Source organism: Oculina patagonica, chromosome 12 (genome assembly GCF_052425735.1).
Source record: "Oculina patagonica isolate OP01 chromosome 12, crgOcupat, whole genome shotgun sequence".
Lineage (NCBI taxonomy): Eukaryota > Metazoa > Cnidaria > Anthozoa > Scleractinia > Oculinidae > Oculina > Oculina patagonica.
Window position 1 is genome coordinate 33,209,728 of NC_135769.1, and position 16,535 is coordinate 33,226,262.

A 16,535-nucleotide genomic window follows, 5' to 3' on the forward strand; every position below is an offset into this window, starting at 1 on the left:
AGGGTAAAGTGCATATTCCTGGGGCTGCAACACTCTTTGTTAAATTTGATCCCAGGTATGTCACCCTAGTTTCATGTTACATTTAATCTAATGTAAGACCCCGCCACTTGATGCTGAAAATAATCTTTTTCTTTACCATGTATTTACACTTAGGCTAATCTACCATTATCTTGTTTGACGTGCAGCCCTTAAATATGAAGTGACAATTAAAAGATATTTCAGAAAATATACAGCGTTAATGTGTATTGGAAGAAAAAACTGGCCATGTGGGTTTTCCTTGCTTTCAGAAGACAAAAAAGGTTCCATCTAAAAACTTTCGGCAACCTTGTTACTTGACATTTCTTTTTACCGACACTGGGAACGATGTTGACTTCCGATAAGTTACCAGTTTTAAAATGGTTTTGCCCGTCCTCACTACATTATTATCATAACACTTAAAATTATCGTATCGTCCTTTTCTCTGCAGATGTGCAACTGAAGAAGGATGTGATGAGCTTCAGATTGCATCTTCACCAGATTATGAACAGAACAAACATGTGTTTTCTGGTCCAACTGGTAGATGGATTGATGTGGAAATACCAGGTCTGTTAGACAGTGTAAGCCATATCGTCTTACATGGCAGGGATTTGAAATATGGAACAAAAAATTAGAATATTAGACCTAAAGCTTAAATTCCATATATAGCTGACCACTTGAGGAAACCAAATGAACGTGAAATTTTTAACACTGTAAGTCGCAGTTTCACCCCCCCCCCCCCCCCCCCCCCCCCCAAACGAATCCCTCCTGGCGAAGCCAAAGATCATCTTGCTAACTTGGTAATATCAAAAACCGATCAAAACTGACTCACATGCTTAAGGCTGATTACAACTTACACATGAGCTTAAGAAAAATCGAAATTTCGTACACCAAAACTAATGCGATAATAATAATAATAATAATAATAATAATAATAATAATAATAATAATAACCTTTATTTACCCTCGGCAGTATTTATAGCACAAAGGCTAGTGGGGCCGAGCAAATGAAAGAAACAAATAAATCAAATAAACATAACAACGTTAAGAATCCCAGATGGCCGGAGGCAAACCAGCTGGCTATTTACAAGCGCGGTCGAGAATCTGAACTTGGAACTACCAAGAACAAATTCAGCTAGCGGTAGGGCGGGACTTGAACCCGGGAACTCCGCATTGCAAGTCCAACGCTCTAACCGCTCGGCCACGCTGCCTCCTCGAACAAGCGCAGATGTGCGTGGATTTGTTACAGTTTGAGAAAACATCCGGTAACAATATGAATCAAATCATATCTCTTCTCTCATTTCAGGTGACACACTATATTATATATTCAAATCAGACAGCAGTACAAACGACTGGGGCTGGAAATTTGTAGTCACTGGAGGTCAGCTTGGCAGGTAACAAGACTATACTAATGGCCATACATAACACTGCTTAGCTTAACTATTGTAGTTTAAAAACCGCACTCTAATCAGGGATACGTTGTAGTAAAGTAACTAATAAGATATATCCCGGTTTTTTACGTTTCTTTTACAGTTTGAGTCACTAAATATTGCATTGCTTTGTTAAATAACAGATTCAAGACTGGTTTTACCGTCCTGAATGCCATGCTCTCCTTGGATAACCAAGTCGCCAGGTATTCATTTGTGCATCAAATTTTGACCGAAATACACGATTTTCAGAGCAATGTGTCCTTGTTTGCAAAAATTAAACCGTTATTTAATGTGAAACGAAATTTAAAGCTAACCAACATGATGGTATTCTTGTGATGACTCATTGCAGCGGTTGATTTGATAACTCGTCGTTTGTCATAACATTTGCAGGTCCTTGCCTCTAAAGAAGTTATGGGTCTGGCTGGTATCAGTAGCCTGCTGTCAGACTGGTCAGCAGCGGCTCATGGCAACTGGCTTGTTGCTAAGACTTCTGTTAGTCGTATCTGGGTAGGTTTTGGCGGAGGATTTTTTTAATACTATTCAATAGGTAGAATTTATAAAATGTCTTCAGCTCTAATGTTAAAATTAACGCGTGAATTTTTTATTTTAATACAGACAAGCCATGGATAGAGATGGGTCATGTTCAGCTCCGATGGAGACGAGTGACAGACCAGATCTTAGTCTGTTAAAGCCTCTGTGGTCTCTTTACACCAGCATGCTTGAAAAGGAAGGAGGTGAGAAAACTACAACCCTGTGTATCTTACATGAGTGTCTACGCTAACTCTGTTCTGAGCACCAGCTGTGCGCTGCTGACGAGTATCAAGCAGGCTAGAACAGCGGCGTTTTTTTTTTCGCAGAGCTTTTAGACCGTCCCACCATTGTTAGTACTGCACATCAAGTCCATTCCCTGTTTTTGTCCACAGGTTCTGGATCAGCTCCTACTTTAGTTCCTCCTGTCCTCAGAGGTCTCACAGAACTCTTCTTAGTAGTGGAGAACCTTGCACAGGTCAGTAGCAAAACTCCCGTCCTTTCCATGATTTTCTATAATCTAAACTTTTTACAAAAATATCAATATTTTTTAACCCGAGTGTGACGAAATCCTCCATTCAGTTTAGAATTATCTTAAAGTTATTCTCGAATGGACTAACATTGACCCCAATCAATCAATCATTTTAGAGAGGGTGACAGTGGTTATAAAACTAATACACTTGTGTGGATGTTTTTAAAAGAGAAAAGTAAGTGCAGGCTGTTTAGGATACTGGAATTTTTTTACCACTGAGGACTGCTTTGTTATTACTAACTTTCTCACACATTCGCGTTACTTTCTACCCAATGTAGGACTGGGGCATGGCCGAAGACCTTGTTGTTGGTTTTACTACAACAGAGAGTTTAAAGCGATGCTTCTCGCAGGTAAGAAATCAACTATACAAGGACTCGCTTGTGAGTGATGAGTCAACTCATAATGCTTTGATTTACCAATCAAGATTGTCTTTTGTATAAATCGCACGGACGGTACATTGTCGTCAACGAACTTAACAACGGCAAGGAAGAAGGCAAGTAGTGCGCGTTCTCACAAACCAACACAATTTATTTTCCTTTTTGTTACAGGCTGTTCAGAAGATTGGTCTTATCGGTCTTGCTATTGGACAGCCAAACAAGGCGTCAGAGGCTCTGATCAAGGCTGCCTCTACTCCCAAGCCTCAAAAGGAAGAGTCGAAAAAGGTCCGTCATGTTCGTCACGCAATTTTGTAACGCAATCATGTAATAGGTTACCTGACGTATTTGTTGATTTCAGATCTGTGATTCTCAGCAGTTTGTTGTGTTACTGACTATCCACAGGAAATTGATATTTTTTAGTGATTTTTAAGTTTGAAGCTAGTAATAAGGAAGGCAAACATTCGACCAAGTATAATAACTTAGAACATTTTTTATCGTGCTCAACAGGAGAAGTCCAAGTCAGCCACAAATGTACGGTGAGTCGCGTTAACTGTAGTGTCACTATCACAGGTTTATGGTCTCCACTTGCTTTTGTCCGTTCGTTTGTTTGTGTGTTTTATGATTGATTTGTTTTTGTAGTGAAGGTGACATTTATAAGCCGATACATATTTTCACCAGTTCTAAATGCCATGTTCGTACCGCCCTGATTCTTAGGGGCGCCACCAATCCCGTTATATTTAGAACGTTTCTAGCTTCCCCGCGAATATGAAGTATTTCCATGCAAAAGTGCTTTACCTTGCTAATCCGAGCCCACGGTTTCCTTCCTTCCAAGATACGTAAAATCAAAGATATTCATTTTCTGTTCATTATACTGGAGGAATGGATTTAGAAGTTGTGCATTTTGTTTTGCAGCGCTGCCGAGTTCGAGCTTCCTTTTCCCATCGCTATCGGAGTCGATGACGAAAACGAGGATGACACCACAGGAGATGGGTCAAGTGATGACTCCAGCAACAGCAGCTCCTCTGACACCTGGAGCTAACAACGTGACCTGTGACGTTATAACATGTGACTTGATACATCACTTGGCAGTCATGTGACAAGGGAATTGAAGTGATTCAAGATTGAAGAGATTGGATTATTACTGCATTTATACTGAAGCAGTCTGTGAATTGAATGAGAACGCTACAGATCAAGCCATCGAATAGTTATCGCTGCATTATTAACTCGACGCTTGATTTTTATTTTTAATTAACAATTGAAAACCAGCGAGCATGGGTCTGTATTGCTTGGCCTTTGAGAAATATTCTTGGATTTAATAACTATATTAGCTATCTAGTAGCTCAAGTGAATGCCTATCCAAATTTTGCTGTTTCCTCTTTTAAGCCATTTCTGTTATTCTCGACCATTTCTGTCGACAGTTTTGTAGATTAAGCTTTAGAATTTCGAGGTGCATTTAGTCCGGTGATTGCTGTTATCAGTAAGGAAAGGGCTTTCACCTTTATAGTTATAAGTGATTCGCTTCTGTGGAAGTTTAGGAAACATATGAAAATGAATACACCTAACAAAAGTTACTGCGTGTGTTGAGCCCTAAATTCCCAACATGATCAACATCTAACTTCTTCCTACAATGTTTATACACTGTGGAACAAACATGTGATGAGAATTAAGAGAATCATCACCAGGGAGATGGGGTTAAAGCATAGATTGCAAAGGACACTTTGTCAGGAAATTGCACTGGTCGATTAAGGCAAGGCTGGGGTCTTGTGTTTAGTACTTCAGTTGATAGTTTGTTAATCAACTCATTAGGCGGCGAAGCTACTGACATTATATTAAATTGAAAGGCAGATGCAAAAAGAGAGCTGTGCGAACTATAGGAACATATTTGTTTCTTTCGCTGAAGAAAGTTGCTCTTTAAAAGTCTTTAGTATACCGGTATTAGAAAGGTTCTGAATAAAAATATGGTTCGTTAATGAAGAGTACCTTCATGTGTTTGTAAGACAGTTACCCCACATAAACACCATCCAGTTTTGAACATGTACGCAACTTAAGCAGTTGCAAAACGAAAACCTGACAAAAATAGGCCTTAAATGGAATCCCAACGCATGACTTGGCGATACCCATGCAGCAGTGCTACACCAACTGAGTTATCAACTGGGCGCTGGTCACTGTGAGTTCGTTATATACCCGTAGAAAACTGTGATGTGAAAGTGATTACGGGTATGTAACGAATTCGTAAATTTGTTGTGATAGCTCAGAGCACTGCACTTGTATTACTGAGGTCATGGTTCATTACTGCAATCATTACTGCAAACAGACAGACTTGATCACAAGTGCCTCAAGCTCACTGCGTGCGAGCGTCGTCAGTTACGTCACACAATTGAAAAAACAAGAACTGCAAGCAGTTTATAATCGTGCGGGTAATGTTTGACCACCTGACCTCTTTCAGTGCTTTGGCTTTAAGGCACGGCGCCGCACAGTAAAATCTTTAGAAAAGCAGTCACTTGAGAAACACACAAGTCGTGTTTGCATTAGTCACGTCGTGAATGTGACATGAATTTCCTTTTGGTAATCCCCCTGGCGCGATGACGTGTATCCCGTGCTTTGACACATTCTTGCTGAGCTTGCAACTTACGTTTCGATTCTCAAAATAACCGTAAACTCAAAACAAAAATTGGGATATCCAGAAAATAAGTCGTCGTTTTGCAATATTTAACACGTTACGGGTAAATTGTACGAATTGTACTCGCTCCGAGCCAAACGCTTGAGTAACACAACAATAAATACATGTATTTCACACAAACAGAGCGCAGAGTATTCAAACAGAAAATAGGTGAATGGTTATTTATAGCTACAAGCGAGAGATCGCGTGACATGGGTCTGACGTAGTGGTAGTTTTAAATAGCTTGGACATGTCCAAGCGGTCTTTGTTTTCGCTATGTGATTATATTCAGCCCTCTCTTCTTATAAAATATGGAATGAAACAAAATTATACATTTCAGAGAGCAGAGTGTTCATGTTAAACGCGAGTGATCGGCTGATCGCTATTAAATATTAAATCTTGCGTGACCGTGACCAAAGGATCGGCTGGGCCGCGAGGTTCTGGAACGATTTACCGACAAAACAAAAAAATCTGACACAGATTATGAATCGGGCCCAGGCCCCGCCCGATTAATAAGGGTTTGAAGTGGAATACAAGCCCTGGGCTTATACAACTTCGTGAGGGGTTTTGAGTGGGCTTTTAAACGGAGGGGCTTATATCCGGGAGGGCTTATAAGTGGAATGAAAAAAACGTTTCGAAAAGAGCCACGGGAGTGTTGATCGAAATACGTTTTTAAGTTAAAAACGCATAATAAAGCAACATTTAGCCCTATTCAGTACCGCCATCCAGTAGAGGGGCTTATATCCGGGGAGGCTTATAATCGGATGTATTTTTTTGTTTTCAAGCAGATGGGCCTATAACCGGAGGGGCTTATAACCGAAATTTTACGGTATATCGAAAGTATTAGGAAGTAGAATACGAAAAAAACTTGAATGAAGATGCTTTGTCTTGCTTCCTTTTGCGTCATGTATTACTTGTGTTTGGGTGTCGAAAGGAAATCATTGAACCTAGACTTCGCTGAAATCGCTCTAAAACGGAGTCAGTAACCAGGCAAAAACACGTAAACACAAAAGCAAGCCGGGAAGACATTTTTTTATTGTACATTTTTGTAGTTCTAGAGCCTAAAACACCTCCGTTATTTTCCCATACAAACTATGTATTGCCGCTGAGTGGGGAGGCTGTGACAAGATAGAACAATAAATGTTTATTTTAATGTTTATTATGCAAATATAACAAGGCAGGGTACATTGTGTATAGAACGAATAATTAAAATTGTAATAGCACGCCGGGTGATTTGTACTAAAGGAAACAGCACCGGACATAGTCCATCCTCTCAGAGTTTACTAACGTGTGTTTCTAAGAGCGGGTAAGATAGTTAACAATCTTCTTGATAGCATGGCAAGCCGAGGAAATTAGAAAATCGGACACGGATTCACATTATTCATTATTAAGTTAATTTTGCTGCACGCATAGTAATTATTCAAACTACGGCTCATCAGTCACGCAATCTATCGCACACGAAATTTAAAACTTAACTAAACGAAGCAAAACTCTACAGCATTTCTAAGGAGTTATGCATATATGGTTCTCTGTTTTCTTTGATCACTTGAAGTCCATCAAGTAATAATTCATCAGCATGCCTGATCCTTCGGTTCCCTCGTCCGCTTCCCCTGCCGGGTCTTTGGATTTATCGGAGCTGTGTTCTTCTGACTCTCCAGATTCATCAGGCATTTTCTCTTTACCAAGGAAGCGAATGCTACACTTCTCGCCAAACAACTCATTCACATCCTTCTCCGAAATGAATTTAAATGATGGTGGCATGCTCTCGGGTGACTCAGGGGCGAAAAACTCGAGGAGATAACGGCCGTCTGGCTTGAGGCAGGCGAGCATGATCTCTATGTACTGCTTAACTCGACCATCCTTCATCATGTTGATTGCAGTCATGGATCCACGATCCCAGATGCAGTCAAACTGGCCACCGGCGACTTCAGCTGAGAAATCGAAGATACTGCACTCGAACAGAGTTATATCTTTTTCTTTTGCTTTGTAAACTGTGCCTTGGATCTCGGGTGACAGTGCGATGGATTTCTCGTGATGTGTCAATTTATTGTCGCGAAGGAAAGCTTCGATTCCTTTTCGAATCAGTTCTACGCCTACAACAGTGTGTCCTTGATCAGCTAACCATTTCATGTCAAGGGATTTTCCGCAAAGCGGCACCAGAATTCTGAGATTCTTTCGTCCGCGTGTGAATTCGTTGTATTGTTTTATCAACATGGCGTTTACCTCGTCACTGTGAAATTCCGGTTTGTCTGTAGTCCAGTCTTGCTCCCATATTTCCTTACTTTCAAAATCAAGTGTAGCCAAGTGTTCTAAGTTGTCTTGAGTGGCCATTTCTACGCCGCAAAATATCAGTACTCTGATCTTACGCGTGGATCAGAAGAAGCAAATAGCGTGACGAATCACTCCGAGAAAGACTGGTAACAAACGTCGGCATAAACAGACATAACACCTTAGCTTACTCTAAGGCATCCCTTCTATCCAACTTGCGACATGCATGCTTATCTGAACATTTGAAACTGTCTACATCTTTCACATTCGCTTTAAATTATGTATTCTATATTACAAGGCGTTTCTAAAAAATTCAGTTGTACTTGCGTGATCTGCGTTCGTGACTGCACTTAACTGGATTCGCGTTTGAGTAGATGTCACGAGAAGCAGATCACGCGAGCCGTTGTGTATTCGTTCGTAGTAAACGATCTTTTCATCAGCTGACAACACTCCCCTATTTTTTGGCGCTGCTCCTCTAGCCAAGCCGTGTAGCCCGATTGTCACTCTTAAAGCCTGCATACGCACGCGTAACCTTGCAACTAGTAATAATATTTATTAGGAAACAGAATCCTGGTGGAGGTCAACTCGAATAGCTTATCGTATTACATTTCGGCTTTCTTGGAATGATGCCACAAACAAAAACATTTTATAGTCGCCAAGAGGGCGTTTGAGATGGAGTCGCTTTTGAAGAACCTCCACCAGCAAGTTACTTGCTCGATTTGTCTGGATACCTACAACGATCCTAAAACTATATCATGTCTACACACGTTCTGCTTTGAATGTCTGAAGAAACACGCTTTAGTGAGCCAAAGACAAGGAAAATTCCGCTGCCCAGAGTGCCAGGCACGAATCAATCTACCTGAGGGAAATCGCATCGAAAGTTTGCCAAGCAGTTTTTTCCATAAGAGTCTGTTAAGTCTCATTGCTGTTCGAGAAACTGGTGGCGAAAAGAGCAACATTACTTGTGCTAATTGTCAGAAAACAAGCTCTCAAATCCATTACTGTTTTGACTGCGGGCGATTCCTGTGTTCCAACTGTCTCAACGCACACGAACTGCTTCGAGTAACGTTCGAAGGACACAAAGTAACGTCGGTAAAAGATTTTCGACCAGAAGATTACGAAGCCTTATTGAAGCGACAGCCCTTTTGCTCGCAGCAATTCCACGAGAAAGAGGTAACAAGGTTCTTTTGTCTTCCCTGCCAGTCTTGTGTGTGTCATGTTTGTATCGTCACAGATCACCGAAACCATGAGGTCGTTTTGCTTGACAAAGCCGCTCATGACGAAAAAGATAACATTATGGCGGGTGTTGATATGATAAAAAGAAAGGCAAGCGAGCTTAGTGAGGTGATTCGACAATTTGAGAATACGATTTGTAACCTGGAAATAAATATCGCAACTGCTAAATGTGACGTCACGCAAGCAGCCGAAGAAATGATCGCAAAGATCCGAGAGCGCGAGCGAGGCGCGGTTCAATCCCTCGAGGTGACACGGGTGACGCGACTCGAGAAAATTAACTGCGCAAAGGAAGAAGTGAATTCCCTGATCAAACAAATGAACCAAGCGGTAGAGTTCGCAGATAACCTGGTACAAAGATGCTCCAGCTCGGATATCATGCAGAACAAGGGAACTTTGAACCAGAGGTTTGAAGAGCTGCGTGAAGTTGAAGTTCCTAAACATCAACAAACCTCCTTTATTAAATTTACTGCAGCTTCCGTCGTGGGCTTGAAACTGGGCAACATTATGACCAAATTCGAAGAAATAGACACTTATCAATACACGCTGGAGGGATTAGAGCAAACTCTTCAGGCCGGTGTAGAAGCAGAATTGATATTACGCCCCAATTTACCCGAAGATGAAATAAATAACCAGGCTGATATCAAAGACAGTATAGAAGTAGTTATTGAGCCCACTAAAGATGTAACTAATTTAATGATGGACGAGACAGAAAGCGGGAAATTCAAAGTGAAGTTTACACCCAAAGCCACGGGAGCCTACAGCATTGAAGTGAAGATAAATGGCGATAAACTTTCAATGTGCCCTGTTACTGTGCTAGTGAAAGAACGAGAGCTTACCGTAGATGGTGTGTTAGACTTAAAAGTTCTCCAAGGACCATCTGGAATCGCTACGAACACGCAACGACAAATCGCCATTACAGACAAGACTGGCCACTGCGTTTATATATTCGACAAAGAAGGCAATTGTTTAAGAAAAATTGGCAGCCGAGGACAAATTGCAGGGCAGTTTAACCGTCCAATTGGCGTCACATATTTAAATGACAACGAGATTCTTATTGCAGATCAGTGGAATCATAGAATACAACTGTTAGATACCCAGACAGGAAACTGTGTAAAATGCTTCGGAAAACGAAGCGTTTTAGAGCTGCGTAACCCGGTTGCCGTGTGTTTAAATGAAGGCCTCATTGTTGTAACCGAGTTCAACAATCATAGGATACACTTCATGTCAAAGGACGGTGAGAGTATTTTCACGTTTGGAGACAGCGACACTGAAAAGCTCAATCAGCCATTATCCTGCATTCCTTACAAAAACTTATTCTTTGTTTCTGACAGTGGCAACCATTGTGTTAAAGTTTTTGATCGGACAGGAACATTTTTACACAAGTTTGGAGGAAAAGGGAAAGAAGACGGACAATTTAACACACCCCATGGTCTGCTTGTGGACAAGTCTGATAATCTTCTGGTTTGTGACTGGGAAAACCACAGGTAGCCCAAGCTCGATATATGAGTACAATAAAGATGACCTTTTCATTGTTTCGTAATTCGATCGATTTGCATATTTATAAGGATTTGTATGGGGAAATAAATTTGACCGAAAAGAACGAAAAATTAACCGTTGAATTACAATAAAAATCAGTCACCTTAGCTCCTTTGCTGTTTCCCTTGTGTGCTGTGTGGTTTTTTAGCCGATTGAGCGCGATTCCAGTGAGTTATAGTTCCATTGCCTTCCTCTCTCTATGAAAGGTATATAGAGAGAGGAAGGCAATGGAACTATAACTCACTGGAATCGCGCTCAATCAGCTAAAAAACCACACAGCACACAAGGGAAACAGCAAAGGAGCTAAGGTGACTGATTTTTATTGTAATTCAACGGTTAATTTTTCGTTCTTTTCGGTCAAATTTATTTCCCCATACAAATCCTTATAAATATGCAAATCGATCGAATTACGAAACAATGAAAAGGTCATCTTTATTGTACTCATATATCGAGCTTGGGCTACCTGTGGGAAAACAACCGAGTTCAACAATTTTCTTTAGACGGCCGATTTACAGGCAAAACTACTACTCACTTACCTCAACCCGCTGCCATGGCAACAACACCAGACGGACGGATCCTGGTGACTAGCACAGACACTAAGAAAATTTACATTTTGAAGTAAGATCTCAAACTCGGCTAAGAGCCGATACGTAACGTCATTTTAGAGTTTTAGGACTGTCTATGTCCCACAAGACAACAGGGAAGAAGTGACGGACAGCTGTCATTCAATTTCCAGTGCTTAATCATGTAAATACTGAGTGAAACTAAGTCGTAGATTCGGGATCAGTACGAAAAAAATCTTTGCCGTCACATTTTATACGAAAGTCACCTTTCTAAAAAATGTACCAAAAACCAACAAATGGGTGGTCTAAATAATGATAATAATTATAATAAATAATAATAACTTAATTTATGTGTTGTTTGCTTTAGCCGAGGGACAGCCAAAAAGGAATACTTCGGATAATTAAAAATATTTTTTTGGGTAAACGCCTTCCTGCCAGCCTTTGGAGATATTCCACCCAAGTCTCTTTCTGTCAAATGGCGGAGAACGCTGCAGTAATTATAAACTTGTCTGCCTCACAGGCTGTATAATGGGCACTGAATGGGAAGCTAGATGTTTGACTGTATGAGGTCGACATATTACTTTTAACTTATTCAAAGATCTCCGTTATATTTAATTAAAAACTGAAATGCAAGTTCTAGTTTTCTATTTTAAACAACAAAGCTACGTGGCAATTAAATTCTCACAGTGGAATATTGTATTAATTACATGAATTACCTTTTATCTCTTAACATTGTGTAATCTGAATAAAAATCTTACCCAATAAAAACTTGGTGTGACCTGTTGTGCTGCCCTACGTGCCAGTGGGCACAATGGGCAGTGAGTGAGAGTGAGTGACCTGTTGTGTTCTTTGCAGGTCCCTTTTATTTCATTAATTGGCGTAAACAATGTGTATTCATGGAGACACCCTTGAAAAATATGATTTCCTGAATTTCTTGCTGATTTTTTAAGTTAGCAGGTTAATAGCATCGCGCACATTAAATGTTAAAAGAAGCAAAGAAATAGTTATCCAGGGAAAGCAGCGAAATTTGGATAAAACCTTTCGTTTTCGCAGAAGATCCGTGCAGACCTCCTTCCGTGACTGAGTAACATCATCATGGAAGAATCGTTATGCGAGGCAATGCTGTCAGTCGAGTCACCCACTTTAAATATCGACGACTTGTACTGGACATACATCGCTAACTGTGTTTTTAACGCTTACTTTTCGTATACCGCCATAATGATGAACATTTTAACAATCCACGCGATGAGAAATTCTTCGTCGTTGCCAAAGACTTTAAAAACATTGCTCCTGAGTCTTGCTGTTTCTGATCTTGGTGTTGGTTTATTGGCTCAACCTTTTTACAGCGCATTGGTTGAGGTCACACTAGTGCTTTTTTTACTATAGTAAAGTCAAGTTTACTATAGTTAAGCCAATTTGTAGTGTGACCGGCTTTTTTCAGTTTACTATGGTAAATGTAATCGTAGTCTGTCGCGATAGCAACGGCGGCAGGATGAAAGCAAAGTTTACTTTTGTAAAACGACCTGAAAAGGCATGGTTTATCGCGCGTTTATCTAAACTTTGTTTATTTAAGTAATGGATTGTCTAAGTTTTGACATGAAATGTCTTAAAGCTCCGGAACCGTGAAATGGTTGCGCCATTTTCATTTACGTGCTTTATTCTTGTGTTCGGATCAATACAGAAGCAACGCTAGACCTTTTATTTCAGTTGTCCTAGAAAATTCGCTGAAAATATGTCTGACAAATATCCGCTCTTCTTCGCCGCGCAGAAGCTTGTCTTCTCAGCATTCACCTTGCGAGGAGAGCAGTGGTAAGCAGTGGGTAAGTCGTGCCGTCGTCTGCTCAGAAGAAAATACATGTTCAGGACACTAAATCTGAATCTCTGAGCTTTCTGGATAGCAGCGATAAATAGAAGAAGAGCAATAATTAATCGTAAGGACCACGCGTTCTGAATCCATGGCTCACTGCAGGCGACATGCAAGCGAGTGAAAGTGGAATGTCTGAGCATATTTGTTTTAGTCATCAAATTGCAGTTTGATTGGCAACATTTGGACAAGAAGCCATCTGGGAAATGTAAAAGTCAACAAGCACAGTTTACCATAATTAACTTTTGTTTACTTTTTTTTACTATAGTAAAAGCCCTAAACCACAGGAAAAGTCTAAGTGTGACCTCAACCATTGATGGGAAAGTGGTCAAAGAAAAACAAGGTAGATTGTTTCACCATAGTTGCTTCTTTCATCACCGCTGCTGTCTTTGCTATACCATCTTTCTTGGGTGTCATGGCTCTGAGTGTAGACAGATTCTTAGCAGTTCATCTTCATCTCAGATATCAGGAACTTGTGACTCATAAGCGTGTTGTTGCAGTGGTGATCTCAATGTGGTTGACCAGTCCCCTTATTTTGTTAATTTATTTTACAACATGGATTCCGAAGGACATCTCTCTCGCGGTTATAGTTTGTTTAGGGATTTTATGTCTCGTAATTACAGCATTGCTTAATTTCAAGATATATTTGGCCGCACGACGTCACAAAATTCAAATTCAAGCACTACAATTACAAGAGCAAACAACACAGGATGGTACAATGACAACCTTCGCAAGCATCAGGAAATCTGCGCTCGGTACATTTTACGTATATCTCGTATTTATCATGTGTTATTTTCCACGGGCTTGTAATTGGGCTTTTGTTCTGCTATACGGAACAACTACTACTGCAAAGGCTTTTTCACTTTACTCATGGACTTTGATGTTCCTTAATTCATCTTTAAATCCTGTTATTTATTGTTGGAAGATAAGACAAATTCGACTCTCGATCATGAATATAGTACGAAGTATATTTCCAACGAGGAACTAAGGTGAATATCAAGCTTTATTCCCAAACAGGTTATATGATAATAATCAATGGCAAAGCCAATTGTAGAAAACTTAATGGTGAGGAACTTGCACTTCTCTACGCAGACTGACCCGTTTTTACTTGAGGCTCTCCCAGGGGTATCAGGGAACAAGGAAACATGGCCATTAACCTTTGGGAACATGGTAACAAAAGGAAAATAAAACTGGGAACATGGTAACAAAAGGAAAATAAAACTGGGAACACGGGAACAAAAGGAAAATAAAACTGGGAACATGGGAACAAAAGGAAAATAAAACTGGGAACATGGAAACAAAAGGAAAATAAAACTGGGAACATGGTAACAAAAGGAAAATAAAACTGGGAACATGGTAACAAAAGGAAAATAAAACTGGGAACATGGGAACAAAAGGAAAATAAAACTGGGAACACGGGAACAAAAGGAAAATAAAACTGGGAACACGGGAACAAAAGGAAAATAAAACTGGGAACACGGGAACAAAAGGATAGTAAAACTGGGAACACGGGAACAAAAGGAAAATAAAACTGGGAACATGGGAACAAAAGGAAAATAAAACTGGGAACATGGGAACAAAAGGAAAATAAAACTGGGAACATGGGAACAAAAGGAAAATAAAACTGGGAACATGGGAACAAAAGGATAATAAAACTGGGAACACGGGAACAAAAGGAAAATAAAACTGGGAACACGGGAACAAAAGGAAAATAAAACTGGGAACACGGGAACAAAAGGAAAATAAAACTGGGAACACGGGAACAAAAGGAAAATAAAACTGGGAACACGGGAACAAAAGGAAAATAAAACTGGGAACATGGGAACAAAAGGAAAATAAAACTGGGAGCATGGGAACAAAAGGAAAATAAAACTGGGAACATGGGAACAAAAGGAAAATAAAACTGGGAACATGGGAACAAAAGGAAACTAAAACTGGGAACATGGGAACAAAAGGAAAATAAAACTGGGAACATGGGAACAAAAGGAAAATAAAACTGGGAACATGGGAACAAAAGGAAAATAAAACTGGGAACATGGGAACAAAAGGAAAATAAAACTGAGAACCATTGCATATTTTATAAAACAGGGAACTGCAAAACCGAAGAAATACTTTTGAGGAACATGGAGGCCATCCTAGTTGATATAGATTGAAACTTTGCACAGAAAAAGATCGTAGGTCTCCATTCAGTGACAAGAAATAAACGCAGAATATATATAACATGGAAACTTTAAATGACAGGCTGCTTATAGCTAACAGTAGCACAAAACAATAACTGCATTTGCAGGTAAAAACACTGATAGTTAATAGTATTATTCAGTTGACGTTTCGAGCAAGAATTAAACTTCTCACTGTTTCTTTGCCTTGAATTAAAATATTTCACTTTTGTGAAGGCGATAAAAGATATTACCGACATTACCATCAAGGCGGCTGATATTTACAAAACTGGATAACAGTCATAAATACAGTACAGGAGTTGCAAATCAGTCCTGCCACATTTTATTATACAGTCGCTTTATCTAATGATTTCCATGTACCCAAAACTTGTAACGTGTTCTTTGAGTGATATTTCGATTTCAGGAAGATTCCTTACCAGCAATCTATGGAGACCTTTCACCCAGGTCTTTTTCTATCAAATGGCGGAAGCTGTTGTCAGTAATTAAAATTTATCCGCCTCACAGGCTGTATAATGGGCACAGTATGAGTAGCTGTCTGACTACACTAGGTGTGGGCATTAGTTACAAAAGGCCATTTAGTATTGATTTTAAATAAACAGATTGAAGTACCGATTCTATTTATCAGGTTTGAAGTTTATAAATGCGTTGGGCAATTAAATTCTCTCATTAAAATATTGCATTAATTTAGCGAATTTCTGTTTTCCCAAACTTTGTGTGGTGATGAATTTTAATCTTAAACTAACAAATGTTCGAGGGAATTGTTGTGCTCTTTGGGTCAACTTTTGCTTTTCAGATTTTAAAGATCCTATTTCCACAGAATAACCTCAGTCCTTGGTGATTGTTTTAATGTATCCAGCATATTCTGGGTGAAAATAATATAACGCAAATCATGATTATCTTAATTAAAAAAGCTATGATCATTTGAATGCATAAATCCGCAGCTGATAAATACGCAGCAAGGAAAATCACAGAAATTTTGCTTTATAGTTTTGTCTTGTTTACAGAAGGTTTATACAGTTCTTCTTTCAGTATAAGTTGAAATACCATGAAAGATTTAAATCGCAAGAAATTGCGAGATCCATCGCAGTCGTGTGTTTTTGGCCTGTGGAATGGTTTAATGTGCCGTTACAGCAGCACTACTTAATCTCAAAATATATTTGACCGTAAAGCGTCACACAAACCAAATTCAAGCTTTGCAAATACTGATACATACCGTAGGACACAGAATGGCGGAGCCGCTAATTTATCGAGGACAAGGAAATCTGCGCTCGGTACATTTTACGTGTATATTGTGTTTTTGATTTGTTGTTTGCCCCAAAGTTTTTATTTCTTTTCCAATCTGTTATATGG

At 39.7% G+C, this 16,535-nt stretch overlaps 4 protein-coding genes across 6 annotated transcripts in view; 3 read left to right on the forward strand and 1 right to left on the reverse strand.

The window, feature by feature from the left end:
* Positions 1-4,565, forward strand: part of LOC144631639 (zinc finger ZZ-type and EF-hand domain-containing protein 1-like) — a 54,447-nt gene extending 49,882 nt beyond the window's left edge. For all 3 annotated transcript variants that reach the window (XM_078490120.1, XM_078490122.1, XM_078490121.1), the window contains exons 78-88: positions 3-55; positions 467-582; positions 1,322-1,409; positions 1,589-1,648; positions 1,836-1,952; positions 2,061-2,179; positions 2,369-2,451; positions 2,784-2,855; positions 3,054-3,167; positions 3,390-3,418; positions 3,795-4,565. In XM_078490120.1, coding sequence (XP_078346246.1) covers positions 3-55; positions 467-582; positions 1,322-1,409; positions 1,589-1,648; positions 1,836-1,952; positions 2,061-2,179; positions 2,369-2,451; positions 2,784-2,855; positions 3,054-3,167; positions 3,390-3,418; positions 3,795-3,921 — 978 coding nt within the window. In that variant the 3' untranslated portion in view covers positions 3,922-4,565. The remainder of the gene's footprint in view (positions 1-2; positions 56-466; positions 583-1,321; positions 1,410-1,588; positions 1,649-1,835; positions 1,953-2,060; positions 2,180-2,368; positions 2,452-2,783; positions 2,856-3,053; positions 3,168-3,389; positions 3,419-3,794) is intronic.
* A 1,893-nt stretch (positions 4,566-6,458) lies between these two features.
* On the reverse strand, positions 6,459-8,134 carry LOC144631652 (putative thiopurine S-methyltransferase). Its single transcript, XM_078490135.1, has one exon. It carries the CDS (start codon positions 7,870-7,872, stop codon positions 7,084-7,086), a length of 789 nt encoding a protein of 262 aa, XP_078346261.1. The 5' UTR covers positions 7,873-8,134; the 3' UTR covers positions 6,459-7,083.
* Positions 8,135-8,205: 71 nt separating this feature from the next.
* Positions 8,206-11,809, forward strand: LOC144631660 (E3 ubiquitin-protein ligase TRIM45-like). Its single transcript, XM_078490145.1, has 2 exons — positions 8,206-10,529; positions 11,035-11,809. The coding sequence occupies exons 1-2, from the start codon at positions 8,482-8,484 to the stop codon at positions 11,201-11,203; spliced, it is 2,217 nt and encodes a 738-aa protein (XP_078346271.1). The 5' UTR covers positions 8,206-8,481; the 3' UTR covers positions 11,204-11,809.
* A 430-nt stretch (positions 11,810-12,239) lies between these two features.
* LOC144633570 (adenosine receptor A2a-like) lies at positions 12,240-14,026 on the forward strand. Its single transcript, XM_078492415.1, has 2 exons — positions 12,240-12,512; positions 13,334-14,026. Exons 1-2 carry the CDS (start codon positions 12,240-12,242, stop codon positions 13,994-13,996), a joined length of 936 nt encoding a protein of 311 aa, XP_078348541.1. The 3' UTR covers positions 13,997-14,026.
* Positions 14,027-16,535: the final 2,509 nt, after the last annotated feature.

What these genes read in the sequence shown, in the direction of transcription:
- LOC144631652 (XM_078490135.1), bottom strand. Translation starts at nt 7,872, where the DNA reads ATGGCCACTCAAGACAACTTAGAACACTTGGCTACACTTGATTTTGAA.
- LOC144631660 (XM_078490145.1), top strand. Translation starts at nt 8,482, where the DNA reads ATGGAGTCGCTTTTGAAGAACCTCCACCAGCAAGTTACTTGCTCGATT. An exon ending in TGTGACTGGGAAAACCACAG is followed by an intron (nt 10,530 to 11,034) that starts GTAGCCCAAGCT and finishes TCATATATCGAG; the next exon opens with CTTGGGCTACCTGTGGGAAA.
- LOC144633570 (XM_078492415.1), top strand. Translation starts at nt 12,240, where the DNA reads ATGGAAGAATCGTTATGCGAGGCAATGCTGTCAGTCGAGTCACCCACT. An exon ending in CATTGGTTGAGGTCACACTA is followed by an intron (nt 12,513 to 13,333) that starts GTGCTTTTTTTA and finishes TTGATGGGAAAG; the next exon opens with TGGTCAAAGAAAAACAAGGT.